Source organism: Salvelinus fontinalis, chromosome 3 (genome assembly GCF_029448725.1).
Source record: "Salvelinus fontinalis isolate EN_2023a chromosome 3, ASM2944872v1, whole genome shotgun sequence".
NCBI classification, from domain to species: domain Eukaryota; kingdom Metazoa; phylum Chordata; class Actinopteri; order Salmoniformes; family Salmonidae; genus Salvelinus; species Salvelinus fontinalis.
The window spans coordinates 37,418,292-37,437,650 of NC_074667.1; the positions used below are offsets into that span (position 1 = coordinate 37,418,292).

The following is a 19,359-nucleotide window of genomic DNA, read 5'->3' on the forward strand; positions in this document are numbered from 1 at the left end:
TCTCATGTCGATCTACCTCTTCTCTCTACTTCTCCCTCTCTCTTTCCCCAATTTTCTTCTGCCCTAATTTCCCACCCCCGTTCCTACGCACGCACAGTCACACACGGGCTGGGAATTGCCAGAGACCTCATGATACAATATTATCACTATACTTAGGTGCCGATACGATATCTATTGCGATTCTCATGATTCTATATGTATTGCGGTTCAATATTGCGATTTGATGTTCCAAACATATTGCTCTCTACATGTCTGCTGTAGAGAGATGAGAGAGCATAAGAAAATGAGTTTTGGTCAGTCATGGAAATAAAACTACTGCAAACATATTGGCTCACTATTTCAAAAGAAAATGGAGGATGAAAAAGTTTTGGCGCAGCTACTTTATATTTATTTTACAAATCGATACAAAGTATCAATATACTGTAATATCATCCAAATTGTATTACGATATGTAAATATCGATTTCACCCACTCCCCCCTTATCACTAACACAAACATACACACACCTGCCAGTAGTAAGCTCCAGGTTTAGTGAATGGGTCTGGTTACAGTACCAGGTCTTTGCGTGGCCCTTTTTTACACGCCTAGTTCAGGTTGGGGTAGAGGTGGGGAGGGGTGCTGCTGGTGCTGCGATTGGTTCGATAGTAGTGACGGCAGAGCCACATGAAACCCTGTGACTGTCACGTTAATCCAGGATTTACCCCTGGATCAAGGGGAGCATCAGGTAGGCTTCTCTCTAAAGCCCCGCTAAGGAAAACACACTAAAAGGTGTGTCCTACTTTTTTAGGGTTATGTAACATGCTCTGTTTGAGTTCAAAGTGCAGCTCCTCAAAGCCCCCAGCTGGCTGCTGGTAGTCAGAGATCAGGGAAAAGCCTCTTGGTCTTAATGTGCACGGTCATTTTCATTCTCAAGTGCCTTTCAGTATAACTATGAGGTAACGTTATTGCATTATTTATTACATCATTCTTATGTGGAGAGATTGTTGTTTGTAAGTGGGGATTGTAGGCTGACAAGGTAGGTGTTTAATGTGTGTGTGTGTAAGTGAATGCTTAATGGCCCAGTGTACTCAAAATTCAGTTTTCCTGTGTTTTGTATCATACATCATTGTACAACCAGTGTTGGCAAAACATTTTCAGTGTGATCCGCTATTGGCTCCTTGTTTTGTCGCTAGAAGTCAATAGGTGACGTTTTGTCAAGGTCACAGCACCAATTGACCAAATTTGCGTTTTCGCCCCTCTCACGTATCACACCCTCTCCCCTTGTGCTTCTCTGCCTGTGTGTGCGCAGTTGCTGTGATGCATGTTACACAAACAGATTCTCCTATTCTCATTTGCGGAAGAATTGAGTGGGGAAAAGTTGCTAAATGCTATCAAAACCATAGAATCTCTCGGTGTCCAAACTCCCCAAAAGCAGCCTGAAAAGTAGCTGAATTTATCAACTAGTCTTTTACCAATAAAAGTTGCTGGAGGGTTCTGAAAACTCGCTAAAAAAGCAACAGTCGCTAAGTTAATAGACCAATAACAAAGAGTTCCAAAACTCTGCTAATAACAGCTATTTTTCAGGTTACATATCCCTCCCATTAGGCCCCTCCAAGTAGATCTCTCACTCTGTCCTAGATAAAAATATATTTATTTATGTTTCTATTTGACAATTTGTGAAGTCCACAAAGCATATTGCATGTACCCCACTATATAGATTTAGAACCACGGAGAGTTACTGAAAGTTGCAAAGAAAACAGAAGCTCCCGCATCTATTCCAGCACCATTTCAACTTCAACATTTCAACATCATATATCACCTATGTTAAGTCTTATACAGTGACATCTAAAAGATACCAAAAAAAAGTAGTCTAATCAAAGTAAGCTAAATATGTGGGTGTCCATGGTACTGATTTGTGTGCGTGCGTGCAAGTAGAAAAAGCATGTTGACTCACCCAACATGTAGAGAATCTCCGATGCCATCCTCCTCTCTTTTTAACGTTGACGAAACGGTCTATGACTCTGTCATACAGTATACGTTTTTTAGCTAGTTAACATTATCCTTCTACATCTAGTTACATATTGAACTTCCATCCTCTCAGTCAAGGGGCACAATGTATGAATTTATGGTTGGATCAGAATCGCCATTATAATCAATGGCCAGTATGGAGAATGAAGTAAAAGTCCAAATCCCTATCTTCATCCATGGTTAATATAGGAAAGGGACAATTTTAGCTAGCTAGCTACCGGAGGACAACAACAAAATGACATGCAACAATTCAAGTTGTTTCTGTCAATGACGTAGTTCTCTCTCGACGCGATGTGATAGGAGTGAAGCCAAATGATTCTCTTTTCACTTTTTTGAGGTGTGTGCCTGGACCATTCGGTTGCGCTCACTCAGCTTTGCTCAATGTTGATTGCCGTTATATTTTATACTTTTTCTTTTATCAAGGGTGGCCAAATGCTCGCTGGCTTCCCTTTCATTCAATGCTACAGGCAGCAAAATTGTCATACTCTTTTTGACCAGACAGCATCAGACAGATGGCCTACACATACAGAGACAGAGGGGCGATGTTGTGTGCTTTCTCCAGTGAGATACATTCAGCCTCTTGTGAATGGAAGGAAAATTATGAAAACACAGAGACAAAAGATACATTTTCATATTTATTTATTTATTTTTACGTTTTTTGGGTTGCCTGGCCTTCGCATCCATTTTTTGGGAAGCCTTCCCTTCGCATCCATGAACACACTCCACTGGCGTGTGTGTGTATGCTTATGTGTGTTTGTGTCCTCGGCAGGTACCCTGGAGCCCCGCCTGTCTGCCCTGCTGTGGGTGGGCATGTTGGCATTGTTGGCCATTGTGGTGGCCATGCCCCAGCCCCTAGGGGTCCGAACCCTCATCATCGCCACCATCCTCCGCCTCATCTTCTCCGTGGGCCTGCAGCCCACCCTGTTTCTGCTGGGAGCATTCAACGTATGTCTGCATGGGGAAACGTGTGTGAATGACTTTATTGTATCATAAGTCACACACGTCATCTTTTTTTCTGTGTGCTCCAATGTGAATGGCCTTGCTAGTCTTCAGTAGCCTCCCCCCACTCCTCCATACCCCCAGCCACACGTACTCCCTTCACGCCTCACTCAACAGCCCATACCCACCCTTCTGCCCACTACCCACATACCTTGTCCACATGCCCCCTCCATGCAGACCTCTCTCCAGGGCTCAGTCTGCCTGTGGTGTCAGTCCCTGGCGTGGCTCGCTCACTGGCCTGGCATGGCTTGAGTGTTTGGTCGGTCAGCTGGGAAATGCGCCACTAGACGCTGGAGGCTGACACCCCACCTGCAGCCACCAAAAATTCCCTGGAACGGCCCCTTTCACACGGCCTGCCCCCCTTGTGTCGTCAAATGGGCTCTTCTGCCTTCCTCTCCTCCCTCTGTCTGTCTCCCTTCGCTCCCTGTAGCTGGGAGACAGCTACCCCACACTCAGCTACTGAACCTCAGTATTACTAAAACCTACTATACTAAGAACAATCCAATGCTAATCCATGAAAAGCCTGTCCTATAGTATCACGTTGTGTTTTATGGTCATCATGGATCATCATGTAGTGCATGTCCAAGGAGAATATTGATAATTTATGTAGAGAGAGACCTAAAATATTCTAAGCCTTGTTTTATAAGACATAATGAAGGCTTATACATGCTTACAACAAGTTATAAAGCATTATGGCTGGATACTTTAAGTCAAGTATTACCTCCTATTCCATTAATGGTGAGGTCTCACTTGTGAAGGAGGTCTTCTGACCTCAATGTGGGATTTCCTGATTTAAATAAAGGTTAGATAAAATAATGATAATAAATATGAATCTATCCTGTCCCTGCAGGTGTGTAATAAGACCATTTTCCTGATGAGTTTTGTGGGGAACAGAGGGACGTTCACACGGGGCTACAAGGCCATGATCCTGGACGTTGAGTTCCTCTACCACCTCATGTACCTCATCATCTGTAGCCTGGGGGTCTTTGTCCATGTCTTCTTCTACAGCCTACTGGTGAGCACATCTATACATTTACATATATATTCTGTATATTAATATATATCTGCATGGGGTCTTTGTCCATGTCTTCTTCTACAGCCTACTGGTGAGCACATCTATACATTTACATATATATTCTGTATATTAATATGTATCGCTGATGGTGAGCACAAGGTTACACTTAATAGGAAGCTGTCCAGGGCCATTAGCGTATGTTCTGGTACAGTCTCAGGACTCGTACAATGTGTGCATGCAGGCGCGAACACACGCACACACACACAGGGTATTTAAGGACAGTGGCTTTTAATGAACAGAAACTGGCTTAGGTTATGTAGTTGGGGAGTTGAGTGGTGCTTGCTGTTGTTTTATGTGTCAGGCGTACTGCATGTGCCAGTCTGGATGATTTCCATTCAGTAACTAACTCTGAGGCCCAGGGGCTTTTTATTTTTTTATTTAACTTTTATTTAACTAGGCAAGACAGTTAAGAACAAATTCTTATTTACAATGACGGTCTACCCCGGCCAAACCCTCCCCTAACCCGGGCGATGCTTGGCCAATTGTGCGCCGCTCTATGGGACTCCAGATCACGACCGGTTGTGATAAAGCCTGGGATCGAACTCGGGTCTGTCGTGATTTCTCTAGCACTGCAATGCAGTGCCTTAGACCGCTGCGCCCCTCAGGATGCAGAAAATGTCCATGTGAATGACAGGACTTACATAACTTACTAACTTTTCAGCAGTATATCCTATCATAGAGAAAATGGCTGGGAATCTGCTCAGGAAAAAAGAACAGCTATGAAAGAAAATAGGAAATTATTTATCCAAATGATTCTGTTTTTGGACAATTGTATCAATCCCTCTTACACTTTATCTTTCTAAACCAGAATATATTTATCTGAATACATTTATCGAGGTCACAAAAAAGTATAATTCCAAACAGATATTGAACAAATAATAATTCCTAAATGCTTCCATGCTGTTTCTATATTAGGTCTAACTATAACTCTGTGTTAACTCTGTATTGTGCCTCTCGTGCAGCTCTTTGACCTGGTGTACAGGGAGGAGACTCTACTGAACGTGATAAAGAGTGTGACCCGTAACGGTCGCTCCATCGTACTGACAGCAGTGCTGGCCCTCATCCTGGTCTACCTGTTCTCCATCGTGGGGTACATCTTCTTCAAGGATGACTTCATCCTGGAGGTGGATCGCATCCCCAACACCACCCTGGGTGAGGACAAGGAGGAGACCATAGAAATATAATTACTTTTTGTTTTACTGCTATGGGGACACACAATATTGCAGCCAGTCCACCCATTATGGCATAATTAATCTGAATGGGGATGCCCATTCCATTCCTTCCAATTCTATAGAGGAGACCAGGAATGTTTATTAGCCTGGTCCTAGATCTGTTTGGGCCGTCTTGCCAACTCCAAAGGAGTTGGCAAAACAGCGAAAACAGATCTGGGACCGGGCTAGACGTTTATGGTCTGTTGATAGGAGTTGCACATAGTTACACAACAACCAAACTTCCCTTACACCCTGGAAAGCCATAACAGTACAGGGACAAGGAAAACAATATAATAGTGTAATCTGGAGGTGTTGTTCATCTAGTTGCCATTAACACATGTTGCTACCTAACCTGATGTCTTTTATAGAGGACGAAGCCAGTTTGGCCAATGAGCTGGTGTCTGCTGGGATGTGTCGGTCTGAGACTGGAGAGAACAACTGCACCACAGAGCTCCAAGTGGAAGGTACAGTACAATACAGTAAAACTATATACACTGTATAAGTCATAGGTTATTATTATTGTAAGGTGAAAGGGCAATTAGATATGTTCTGCCTGACTGTGCAAAAGTTCGTCAGCCAAAATCATTTCTTAAAGGCCTTTATCAGATTATTGGAACGCGATCATCATCAAGGTGCTTATTTTGTGTGTGTATTAACTCTCTTCCCTGTCACTCTCCCTCAGACTTTGTGGAGGACATGGAGGATGGCAAGGAGCGTACGTGTGACTCTCTGCTCATGTGCATCGTCACTGTGCTGAGCCATGGCCTGAGGAGTGGAGGGGGGGTTGGAGACGTCCTGAGAAAGCCCTCCAAAGAGGTAAACACACAGACCAGACACCCACCAAGTGGGGGGGGGGGGGGTTCAGAACCGAGATATACAGTACCAGTCAAAAGTTTGGACACACCTACTCATTCAAAGGTTTTTCTTTATTTTTATTAAGAAGGAAATTAATTATTTTAAGAAGGAACACCTGTTAATTGTGACTAACTCATGAAGCTGGTTGAGAGAATACCAAGAGTGTGCAAAGCTGTCATCAAGACAAAGGCTGGCTACTTTGAAGAATGTAAAATCTAAAATATATTTTGATTTGTTTAACACTTTTTTTTGGTTACTACATGATTCCATATGTGCTATTTCATAGTTTTGATGTCTTCACTATTATTCAATTAATACTATTATTCAATGTAGAAAATAGTCCAAATAAAGAAAGACCCTTGAATGAGTAGGTGTGTCCAAACTTTTAACTGGTGCTGTACGCATACGTAAATGGAACTTAATTCCCTTTTCACACACTTTCCTCTGTGCACATTCTGACGGATGCGCGCTGTGTTAAGAAGCAGTGTAGCTAGGTTGGGTTGTGTTTCGGAGGACACATGGCTCTCGACATTCATCTCTCCCGAGCCCGTATGGGAGTTGTAGCGATGAGACAAGACTGTAACTACTAATAATTGGATACCACGAAATTGGGGTAAAAATAAATAAATAAAGGTCTAGCAAACCTGTCGATTCCAAGTGGAAAAACATCTACTTAATTTTCCCCAATACAAATAACACCATTCTTCATGCACTGTAATTTATAAATTGATGTTATTGATTGATAAGAGCTAGGTAAATGGGTAATTTGTTTGGAGAAGGGGATTGTAAATAAACATAGACATTTTTTCAGATTATTTTTCCTTATGTACACTCGAAATGAACGTGAAACCAGTCGTATGGCAGCAAACTGAAAAACATAGCAACATGACACGTATTTCCGCAGTAACAGTTTGAACATGACACATGCTGCAATACTTGGCCATTGTCATCACACAGTTCCATAGTCAGTGCAGGCAATAGGGCTATACTATTGTACTGTCCTCCCTATTATAATTCTATGTACACCAGTCTTTCAACATTAGAATAGGTTGAAGAACTCAATGTTACAATTTTCGTGCGTAAAGGCTCTCCAACCTGATTTTTTTTTTTCATAAAGTAGCTTAGGGTTCTTGAAAACTTCCCTAAACGTACATATTGTGAAATATCAGAAGGCTTTTTAATCTAAGCATGGCTTCTGAAACAGATACGAATATGCTTATGTTTTGATGGCTATCTTTCACTGATCTCCATTCTGAACGCATTCTCCATAGGCTACATTCTAATGTTGCGCCAATCAAATGAAAGGTACACAGTAAACCTGATCAAATTGGTAGGCCACCCAGTGGGTGTTTTTTCTGGGATTGAAGAGTAGGAAAGCTAAATAAGAGGGAGGACCTGATCCTTGACCAGCACTCCTACTTTGAGATTCTTTGTGAATGTCCAGACCCAGTCAGGTCCAGTTAGACTATAGAGCTCAGTATCTTCTGTAGGGTTAAGCTGATGTTTCTGTATTCTGTATGTTCTGTATTGAAGCTGGTGAGTCATGTCATTACCATCGTTACCAACACAATGTGTTTTCTGAAGCCAGTTAGATAAGAACCATTCAAGTGCTGCTGGTATATAGACTGGAGTGGCTGCGTAACCGTATTCTCTGTACACCTCTTCCTGTAGCTAAACAACTGTACTTTCTGCACATGTATTATATACAGTAAAAGCATGTTGTACAAACTTCTTGTGTGCTGCATAAACAACATAAACAACATGATAAACAACATGATCGACATGTTGTACAAACTTCTTGTGTGCTGCATAAACAACATAAACAACATGATAAACAACATGATCGACATGTTGTACAAACTTTGTCAGTATCTAGCTACAACATAGGTTACATCAATTGATGGGAAGTTACAGACCATATAAAACCAAGATCATGTCTTAAAATACATTCAACATAGGCTACCGGTAGACTGATTTATGCATTATTTAACACATGTGCAGAACTTGATACGGTTGTTTAGCTCTGGGGAAGAGGCATTCTGAGGGGTGAAACGGGGCAGTTCGATACGGTGGGATGGAGGTAGATTCTGGGGGAGTGCCATCAGCAGTCATTTGCGGTGGTCATGGGCCTACCCCCAACCCCACATTGAGGTTTTGCAATAATTTCCTTAGAACCCCCTCCATCTGCTTGGCCTTCTTCCCTGTGTGGGAATCAGTAGGGTCTGGAAATAGCTTTTCTCTGAACTCTGTCAGACCAGGGCTGATGACATAGAACATCGTGGAGAAATGTCTGCTCCTGTCATAAACTGGTACACACACACTAGGTGCCTCCCAAGAAGATCATTTGACCTGTAGCCTACATTTGAAATGAATGTCTGTTTTTGTTTCTTTATAAAAAAAAGCTTCATCCAGAAACTCTGAAATGTATAGCTTTTCTAAAGTTTTCCAGAGGTTTTATGGTGCAGAACATTTTAATCTTTGCCTCTTGAGCTATAAAATGCTTGTTACGGTCCAAAAGAGGTGCTGGAAGAGAGAAGAGCCTGTGTTAGGTTACCGACATTATAGCCTGTTTGCGTAACTGTTTCTTGTTGTCGTAATAGTGTGGCATCTGGCCGCTTGCACTTGTGTTCTTATGTTTCACATCAACACAAATGATACATGGCAGATTAGGCTATACCCCTGTTCATAACCAATGCTCCCGTTCTGCCTTTATGTAAAAGCCTGGGCCATGTTCATTATAGGCACCAAATGGAAGAAACGGACTGAAACGAAGAGGGACTACCTGGACCTGTCTAATAACGAATTTCCACTTTCCATTGTAAAATGTTTTTAAATGTTTTTAGTTGTTTACTCAAATGAACACATCCCGGGCCATCACTATAGCCGTGTTGACATTGGCAGTTTGAAGTGATTAAAATCCAAATTTATTTGCATATCCAACTCAATGGATATGCACAGCCAAAAAGCACATGGAATCGAATATTTCAAGCCACATATCAAACCACCTTTGTAGGTGGTTTGACATCAGATACAAATCTGATTCCTGGCGATGTGACTTGTGTCTGAACAGTCACATCTGATTTATTTGCCCTCAAGTGGTTTTTAGACTGTTGTTTGGCATTGTTGTTGCTAGCTAGTTACTCTGTTGACAGTTTGACAAGAACATGTGGTAGCTAATTAGCTTGTTAATTGTTTACAAACAAATAAGTAAATGTGCTGGAAAGCTGAACAGCTACCTAGTTAACTAACTTAGTTGACAGCCTTGGCTAGCCAAAAAGGATTTGATTTGAAAGTTGGATCACCTTATCCTTTGAGGCTTTAAAAGTGTTCTTACACTAGGATTTTGAACATTCAAAGCAACTGGGAAACATCAATTGCAGGCATTGTTGTCACCTTAACTTGCTACATAACTTCTGAGTGATAGGAAGCATGAGCACACCACCAATCAGCCTACACCACTGTGCACACACCTGTCGTTACTATGACAACTAGCATAGCCATGTCAGCAAATGAATGCTGTCTGAACACGCACACATCCGGTTTGGTCACTTGTCTCTTGTTGTTTGGAAAGTCAGTATTACAAAACGGATTTGACCATTAAGTCCTGCACTGTGTGTGAACAAGGCTTATGGGTCACTCTTTCTGAACTAGGTCACTTCATCATATGTCAGCCCAGTATGATACATGCCAGGGTCAGGCCCCACTTTCACTGTCTAACATTTTGGCTTTACTCTGACCTTATTGTGCTATGTGTTATATGTGTCATTTCTTTGTGTTATATTGTGTTAAATCTTATATGTGGTTAATCCACAGATGTGCAACGCCATCCTGAAGGGTCACAGTATGTCCAGTCCACACCTAAATCATCTAATACTGGTTTACATTGATTTAAATTGACCTTGATTATTTTTATTGCATTCGAGCAGTTAAATAGATTTTTATAGGTTGAGCTGTTAGTGGGCTGGACCAAAAACCTGTTGCTCATCCCTGGTTTAGTCTGTACACCCATACTGTGTCACTTTCTACTCCAACTAACAAGAATAATAGCTATAGCGTGGTACAGTTAGGGCTGTTGCGGTGACCAGTCATGAAGGCAGTCAAATTCCACGTGACCGTTTAGTCCGGTAATTAGGCTTCTCCAAGCTCTGATGCTGCTGCTGGTCATTAGTAGCCTACCAAACTTGCTAACTGCCTGGTACTCAGTACTCTATTGTTCCTCTAATCACTCGGAAATCAATGCAAATCTAATCAAACACTTCATGAGAGCCCATGAGCTCATGTTGCGCAACATTTCTATAGGCTATGCAATTGCATGAGAAAACAGAGTGATGGCCTCTACTAAAAAGAGGAGGATCCAATCAGCTTTCTATAGGCTAGGCCTACTATATTTATTTCTCAACGTTCCTAATAGTAAGCACATTGCTTCTCTTTACAACACGAGTATAGCCTACCTGACTGGGATGAAAGTTAACCACATGAAAAGCGTCCTCCATTTGCTATTTATGTGCATAGATGACATGTATTCTTTCCGCTGTCCCTGTTTCAATACAGGTGCATGATAATGGTCCATTCTAAATCAAAACAAATTTTGCATATGTAAAGACAAGATTACATCAAGAATAGTCTGATAGGTGACAATATTAGCCTATTAATTGTGAATGATATATAATCACTTGCCAGCATAAGAAACAATGCCTTTTTTTTGCGACTTTTTCTAATCAGTCGCACAAATCATGTAACCTAGCCCAAACGCCTATATGTTTTGATAAGGTTTGTCCAAATACTTAAAAATAAGCACATGAATCCGCTTTACAAGAGGTGTTTAGCCTAACTAGCAGAGTTTCAAAATTGGGGAAGATAATTTTCACCATAGAAATGCACCTTTTATAATAAAAGCATTACATGCATAATTGCATTTGCGGTCCTTTTTGATCATGGCATTTTCCGCCAATGGAACATTTGCGCTTATAGCCTACTACCATGTGCGCATTGCTACGCTTATAATGTGAAGAAATAGCCTAATAGTTTATGAACATTTTAAGCTAAATGTTCTGATCTGTTGCGTCAGCCACACTGCGTAAAAAAGCTTTTTTGATGCTAGTGGTTGTATTAATTTGGGATCTATCGCAAATTATGTTTGGACTATGTTTGGAATATTTATTTCTCACAGAATAGAATAGGTTGACCTTTGTACTATGGGGATAGTAGATTGACATAGGCTAGTGCTTTTGCTGTTCATTAAAATATCCTTTCTATTTTATTCAGGTTTGTTCAATTGTGTTCTTCATACTATAAAATAATTCTAACCAAATCTTGTCTGCTAAATGAACTAGTGTAGCCCACAGTCATTTGGCATAGCCAGATCAGGACCTAACATAAGGAAAACTCAGAGTATGCTATTCTGTTCTTATGAAATAGACTACTTTTTCTTCATATTATGTTTCTTTAGACCTGTCTAAAATAAATAATAAATGTATTGTGCAGGTTTGGGCTATATTACATGAATTTATTAGACTTGTAAAAATGTAGATGTTTCAAATGTCTGCATCAGTGGCTTGTAGGCTATGTGTGGAAGTCAGGAGATGCTACATGTGTTTGTTAATTAACGGTCAATTACTGTGAGACCGACCAGTTATTTGCTTGACAATCACCAGCTGAAATTTCGTGACCTCCACAGCCCTTGTACAGTACATGTCGTGACCTGGAGTTTATAATGCTTACTAACATGTATTATAAGTTATAACCTCTCCTCTCCCTCAAATCCCCCCCTCTCTCTTTCTAGGAGCCTCTCTTTGCGGCCAGGGTGATTTACGACCTGCTCTTCTTCTTCATGGTCATCATCATTGTCCTCAACCTCATCTTCGGTGTCATCATCGATACCTTTGCAGACCTGAGGAGTGAGAAACAGAAGAAGGAAGAGGTCTTGAAGACCACCTGCTTCATCTGTGGTGAGGAGACATAGCTGCACTGTCTCTAGCCTGAGAAGAAAAGAACTACTAGTCATTTTACTGGGGTAGACATTTAGTCTGAATAGTTTTGTTTTCAGTTTATTAGTAGAAAATTGGCAGATTCGTGCAGAATTTAGTTCTACTTTACAAGATAATCTTAAATGGTTACTTTTTTCTATTTCTAAATAAACTACATGGAGTCACGGTGGTTGAGCATGACCTGAGTGTGTACAGACACACATATACACACACACACACACACCCTCATGAGTAAGCACAACTTCTGCAGACACGTCCTTAGCTTGACCTTCCTGTATGAATGTTAGTTTACTGCTTGCATCACCTCTTTCCTCCCTCTTTCTCTAGAAGACTGAGTCATGGAGGATTCCTTCCTGCCCATCACGCATTTATTCTCTCTCAGGCAGTCAAGTAGTGGGGGCCCAGTGGGCAGCAGATATAATTAGTCCAGGGCCAGTTCTCACACAATATGATCTTGGATCAGTTTTCCAGGCACAGGCCCTGATCTGTTTCTGAGCTGTATGTATGTGGAGCTGGTCTATGACTCACATGCGTTAGATGAGGCCTGACCAGAGTGGTTCACCATCGCCATGGTTTCCTGGGGGGAACGGAGACAAAGAAGAGACGGGAGAGAGATTAGAAAGATGGTATCCCATCACAGTGCGCGAGGTGGTTCCTCAAGCCATTGACCTGGTCCTCCTCTCAGCCGCTGAAGTAACAGTCAGACTTGCCTTTTGTTCCTCTTCCAGTATACAGTATGTGCATGAATAGAATCCCTATTCTTTACTTCAATGACAATACACCTACTGTAGTAGCAGGACCTAAACAGGTGTCGGAGGATTTTGGCCTAGTTAGATCAAATCTAAAATGACAACACTTTCCCACACATTCCTTAAATTCACATGATCATTTTCATATTTTGGAGATTCTGGGAATATGGCCAGTCTGTCCAGGAAGACTAATGTTGTTTAGTCATCAGACTGAGAGAGGGTTCTTTGTTCACAGGAAAGGTCAAAATGCTTCTGCCAGATGCTTGTTAAACACAACACTATATCACAGGATTGAAAGTGCTCCTCTGCTTTCAGGAAGTCACATTTTCCTTTTCTTGGAAGGTCGACAATGGCTTACCCTCGATGAATTGATTTACGATCTTTATCGTAACTCGAACCCTATAGAATAACTATCTTCAAAGTAATAACTCGGGACGTCGGGTTTGAAATGAAAGCTTCTTTTAGTAATACTACTTGTTCATGTTACATGTAACAACTTTTAGATTCTACAAAACAAAAGAAAGTTGCTAGCGAAGGTCAGGATAATCACTTGTCACTTGTACATAACTGCCGCGTTCTCTTTCTACTTCCTGTCGCAAGGCATTCTGGAACTTGCAGTCAAAAGCGTAATCCAATACTAACCAATACAACAAAATATGTATGTAGTTCTCTCAATCTCCAACACACAAATTATAATACAATTACATATGTAAATAACTAAAGAAAATATCTGTAGATACAGCTCAATGAATTAACTGTAAACATTAACTCTGTAACCCATTAAAGTTACAACAAACCCCTAGTTTATCCTAGAACCCTTATTAATAATACCCCTAGCATTCACCAGGTCTTCTGTCATATTGACCTAATTGACAGCATTCCTGTTGTGTGTGTGTGTGTGTTTTATTTACTCACAGGTCTGGAGAGAGACAAGTTTGACAACAAGACGGTGACATTTGAGGAGCACATCAAGGAGGAGCACAACATGTGGCACTACCTGTTCTTCATAGTGCTGGTCAAGGTGAAGGACTCCACAGAGTACACCGGCCCCGAGAGCTACGTCGCAGAGATGATCAAGGTGACAGACACACAAACACACACCAGGCCTTTGCTGGCTCTGGACTCAAACCACAATGTCTGACAGGTCATTTGATACAGCATATTACCAGGCTGCCCCACTTACATGAGTGCATAGGGTACACTACAACATGCATCCTGTCCTGGGGGTAGACTGAAGTTTGCATGGTTAGGGTATACTGTATTATAGTTGTGATATATAGAGTTGTTAAATAGAGTTGTTGTTTGGTCAGGTAAATCCCTTGACTAGCTGCTGACCTTGGCCGCATATTTATCCTCCTGACTCTCCTTTCAGCACCTAAATGCCTCCTCTGTTGACCTTGTGTGTACGTAGTTGTGTGTATGTAGTGTGTACTGAGTCAGAGAGAAGAAAGTGACACATACACACACACGCCTCAACGTAGCTATTTGCCTTTCCGCCCTCAACTGACAGAGATGGCACGTACACACTGAATGACACTGAGTGACTGAATGACACAAACACACTGGATGACAGACACACATTTAGATTTTAGTCACTTAGCAGACGCTCTTATCCAGAGCGATTTACAGGAGCTATTTAGGGTTAAGTGCCTTGCTCACGGACACATCGGCAGATTTTTCACCTAGTCGGCTCAGGGATTCAAACTAGCGACCTTTCGGTTACTAACCCAACACTCTTAACCGCTAGGCTACCTGCCACCCTCTCACACACATTGTGATCTCACAGGATGAGACAAACAGAAATGCAGAGGTACAAGACTTAACTGTTGTCAAACCCCAAAACAGATTAAGCTGTGACAATGAAAACACTTGAAAGGGAATGGGGTTAATTATTGTATTCCTTTATGATAGACCTGAGATGCCATTAATCAGCTCTTAGAGAGTCATAGGTTTTAATGTTCGGTGTACATTGTTATTTTTGGTCATCATACCTTTTGTTGTCCTATTCAAATCAAAGTGTAGAACACAAATACAGTACAAGGGGGGATTCTGTTGCTAACCCTCAGCCTTTCTCTTATGTTTCAATGCCTTCAAGGCATTTCTATGATTCAAAGGCGTTGGGTTAAACATGGAAGACCCATGTCATTTGAATGCATTCAGTTGTGCAACTAAGAGCAAATTCTTATTTACAGGAGCACAACCTGGACTGGTTCCCACGGATGCGTGCAATGTCGCTGGTGAGCAGTGATGCGGAGGGCGAGCAGAACGAGATCAGGAACCTGCAGGAGAAGCTGGAGTCGGCCATGAGGCTGGTGTGTAACCTGTCTGGACAGCTCACGGAACTCAAGGAGCAGGTGAGTCATCTGCACAGAGACACACAGAGAGATGTCTGTCAAATCCCCCATTGTCTCCCAACAGCTAATTGGCTTGGCATTCATGTAAATCTGAGATGACTGGATAGGTTACTATTGCTTATTAAACTGATCCAATCCTTCTATATTTACAAGTGCCTGTGGATAGGGGCCATTTTGAATTGATTAGAAGGTATGTTTGAATCTCACTGCTCCAGGCTGTTGAGTGGTTGTGGAGAAAGGTTTGTGGAGTTGGGGTTGGATGTGATGGGTGGAGTGGGTTCCCAGAGTTTATAACCTTTGTCACACCTCCTACCCCCAACCCCCTTGGCAGATGACGGAGCAGAGGAAACAGAAGCAGAGGATTGGGCTCCTGGGCCACCCGCCTCACATGAATGTCAACCCCCAGCAACCAGCCTGAGGAGGACCGTTGTGGAAACAACCACCACCCACCACCTCCGAGGACCCTAACCCTAACCCAGGACCACTCACACAAAGGAGAGGCCGACCTTACAGTGTCTAAGAACTTATTTTTCTGACAATCTACGAAGGGTACAGGAGTATGCCAAAGTTTATAGTGTCCCTGACACTACTATGGGCTTTATGTGTATGAAGGGATTTATGTGTGAATGTGTGCAGAATGCCTTAAAGGGCCAATCTGCAGTTGAAACAATATCAAAGCTGCCACCCCAACTATGTTTTGGTAAAAAGCTGAGGGATACATGCGGTAAAGAGGTCAATCAAACTTGACCAAAACAATAGAAATGCCACTGAAAGGCATGGGGGAAAGATCCCAAATCCCCTCATTGCCTCAATCAAAATTAGCCTAAATTTAAGCTATTGTTTACATGTGTATTTCACACTATGTTTAGGTAAAAATCTGAGTATAATGCTTGTATGGCTGTCAACCCCAATACTTGTTTATGTCATTGTCTCGAATCAACTGCATTACAGTTAAAAAGGACTTTGACTACCACCACTGATTTCTGTATGCTAGCTATGCTACCAGCTTATACGAACAGGAGTTAGCGTTTAGCAGTAGCTTCTTCTAAACCTGAAAAGGGACCATTTCTAAATATTATGAGGCGAAAACAGCCAAGTATATCCAAATGGCACTTTAGTAAGCACATTGTGGGCCTGTTACAATGCATAAATCATGACGGATTTGACGAATATCCACTTTGCTAGATCAGATTTGTTGTATTTGCGCCAATCCAGCATCCTTCTATCCCCCACCATCTGCATTCCATTGACCTCTTTACTGCATCTATGGGCCTGGAGAAATGTAACCTCTCTTAAATTCATAGACAGAGCTATGGATTCAAGGACTGACCATCCATGATATCAAATGTATAGTTTTAACCATGTTTTGAGGCTACACAGTGTTTGTTTACATTTACATTGTTTACAAACATTGGGAGTAAAACAATCTCATATTTTGGGCTCTGATGGGGTACGACCGTTGAACTAAGCTCATGAGGTATTTATAAGTCATATTCTTCAAAAATCAATGGGTTTATACCATTAATATAGGAGTCTAAAAATGGATGTAGCAACTGCAGATTTCCCCTTTAATCAACACTAAGTTATGAAGTTAGTACACATTAGGAGATGGGGTATATGCATGTAGTGTACTGAGTATGTACTGTGCATAGTGCACATGAGTTTGAGTGTGTGGATGGGGAATATATGGAGTGTGCCAGAGTGCCCTTGAACTTAAGAAGAAGGAACCAGTTATGTTAGTTTAGGTCGTAAAAAGTGAATATGCCTTAGGTTGTCATACTACCCTTAATGCCTTGTCCATCTTCCTCACCACTTGGAATGGGTGACAATGGTTCTGCTCTCCCATGGCCTTGATGTATTCTGTGAACTTGAAGTCTCAGACAATTGCACAATAGGACTCATGAGAGCACTGGGACACTCGTGTTGAAGGATGCTTTCCTGTTGTTTTGTGTTTGAAACCTGGTGGGCAAACAATAATTAATATCTTATTTTTGTACGAGGTGCAATATGAATACTTTACAATATGCAACCACAAATTTGTTTTGTGTGTACATAATGTCTGAGGGAGATGGAATTCTTATAATTTTTTATATATAAAATAATGTTGGAATAGAGTTGTGATCACCTTTATGATTTTTTCCCTCAATATATTTAGACCAATGTTGTCCCACAAATGAGACAATTATATATGTTTGTCAAAAGATAATTCAACCCAAAATCCATTGGCACAGCATGGGTATTTTGCTAAAGCCAGGAGTTGGCTTTCAAACACTTTATATGAGTTTGTGTGCATATATACTATATATATTTATTTTCTTATATTCGGATTTGAAGGTATCTGAACATTACAGGAAGCTTTAAGAATGAGGCATATGTTTGAGGTTATGTATTTGTGATGTCCTCAGGCTCCTGAAGTGTATTTGCCTGTTTGTAAGTCCCCTGAAGATGGTTCTTGTGAGCACTGGTATGTACTTGAGCACTATGAGGGGGGTGTACACCCATATAGCAGTTGATGTGGAAAGCCAAGAAGGAGTCACACTGAAGACGTCACCACATGTAAAAGTGTTGGTATTGCTTATGTCATACATTGGGAGCACACTAAACAACTAAGTGAGAATGTTTTTTCCTCCTTGTTTTGATATGTTGGCACTGAATGACATTCTGACAGTCTCTTATATTTTCATCAATTTCTACTATCAATTCAGTGCTGATTTTTGTTATTATCGCTAGTTTCTTAAGTCTACTTGTCACTTTGTTTTGTGAAGGGCCTTCCGTGAAGAGAGGTGTCCTGGTTTGATTGCAGTGTTCATGTAAAGAAATCAGAGTACTAATATAAAAGATTTTGAGTGCTGTTTGACCAAAGTCTCATTTAAGCCTTTAATACTGCTATATAAAACAAGCTGTCTAAAATGTACATTCCATTCTTTAAAAGTCTATTTAATAAAGATGTGTGAAAAAAAATCACCCTCTGTCTATCTGTATGGAATATAACAGCACAGAGAGAAGAATTGTGACATGTATTACACAGAATCAGTATCAGAATATAATGATTGGTGTCCCCGAGTGATCAATAGTTGGTCCATTACTCTTTTTACTTTATAGGTTAGGAGTTTTTCCTGAACACTTCACCTGACCAGGGAAAACTCTGAGCCCTATAGACTACAACTAGGTCCCAGAGTTTGTCTTCGTCAGGTTACATGGATGGAAAAACCTCTCTAACATAAGCATTTTAGAGAACATACTATATAGTCTGAGATTTGTTCTTCTAAGTTCTTTAGCTTTTCATAGATAGAGGCATCATGATGAAGCTTGTATAGGAGGTGATTTCTCCCCACTAATTAGAAGTGAATGAGGCATTAACGACGGACACGGGCTAGATTGCTGTGTGCTGTTAAATGTGTATCATGCGATGCACATAACTGGTTATCCACTTATGACTAGAGTAGTGCCATTCATGCAGAGTGCTGCTCACTGCAGCCAGAGCTGAATGAGTCCTCTGACACACAGGAAGCAGGGGAATGCCACCAGATAGTGTGAAATGTCCTCTGGAGGCTCTCTCACTTTAACACTATTTAGGAAATGCCCTGCAGTTTATCTCCTGCTGTTTTTTAGGTTGCTTTATTGAAAGAGTTCCAAACGTTTCAGGACAATACAGAAAATGGCAGATATCCCAATACAGTAAGAAGACTGAAGAAAATAAAACTAAGCAGTAGAAGATCAAATTAATATACAGCTACAATGCAGATACCCTTTAGCAGGAATATAAAAAATACCTAAAATAAGCGATAAATTAATAAAGATGAGGGAAAAAAGGGTCAGATTGAGTCAAAACGTCCGTCTCCTTTTCTTAGTATGGAACAACCTGGAGAGCTCAAAGGGGTATTAATAGTTGTCCCCATTATAACGTTACATGGTTCTTCAGGTCAGTCAGGTAGTGCCATTGCCATGGCACCTGGACCAGTCGTTAGGTAAGTATTCTCTTACCACAGCTCCTGTTGTCAAGTGAGTGTCCTCTTACCCCATTCAGACTGCCATCGGCAAATAATTACCAGTCACTGTTCTGTAACAGTGCTAGTAGATGATGCCAAGAGGTCCATTAAAGACCCACTCCATCCTTTCGAT

At 41.3% G+C, this 19,359-nt stretch overlaps 1 protein-coding gene across 3 annotated transcripts in view; it reads left to right on the plus strand.

The window, feature by feature from the left end:
* itpr1a (inositol 1,4,5-trisphosphate receptor, type 1a) overlaps positions 1-18,201 on the plus strand; it is a 159,969-nt gene extending 141,768 nt beyond the window's left edge. For all 3 annotated transcript variants that reach the window (XM_055914751.1, XM_055914754.1, XM_055914763.1), the window contains 9 exons: positions 2,777-2,952; positions 3,857-4,021; positions 5,044-5,233; positions 5,661-5,756; positions 5,975-6,108; positions 11,930-12,095; positions 13,801-13,961; positions 15,076-15,237; positions 15,569-18,201. In XM_055914751.1, coding sequence (XP_055770726.1) covers positions 2,777-2,952; positions 3,857-4,021; positions 5,044-5,233; positions 5,661-5,756; positions 5,975-6,108; positions 11,930-12,095; positions 13,801-13,961; positions 15,076-15,237; positions 15,569-15,655 — 1,337 coding nt within the window. In that variant the 3' untranslated portion in view covers positions 15,656-18,201. The remainder of the gene's footprint in view (positions 1-2,776; positions 2,953-3,856; positions 4,022-5,043; positions 5,234-5,660; positions 5,757-5,974; positions 6,109-11,929; positions 12,096-13,800; positions 13,962-15,075; positions 15,238-15,568) is intronic.
* The last annotated feature ends 1,158 nt before the right edge of the window (positions 18,202-19,359 follow it).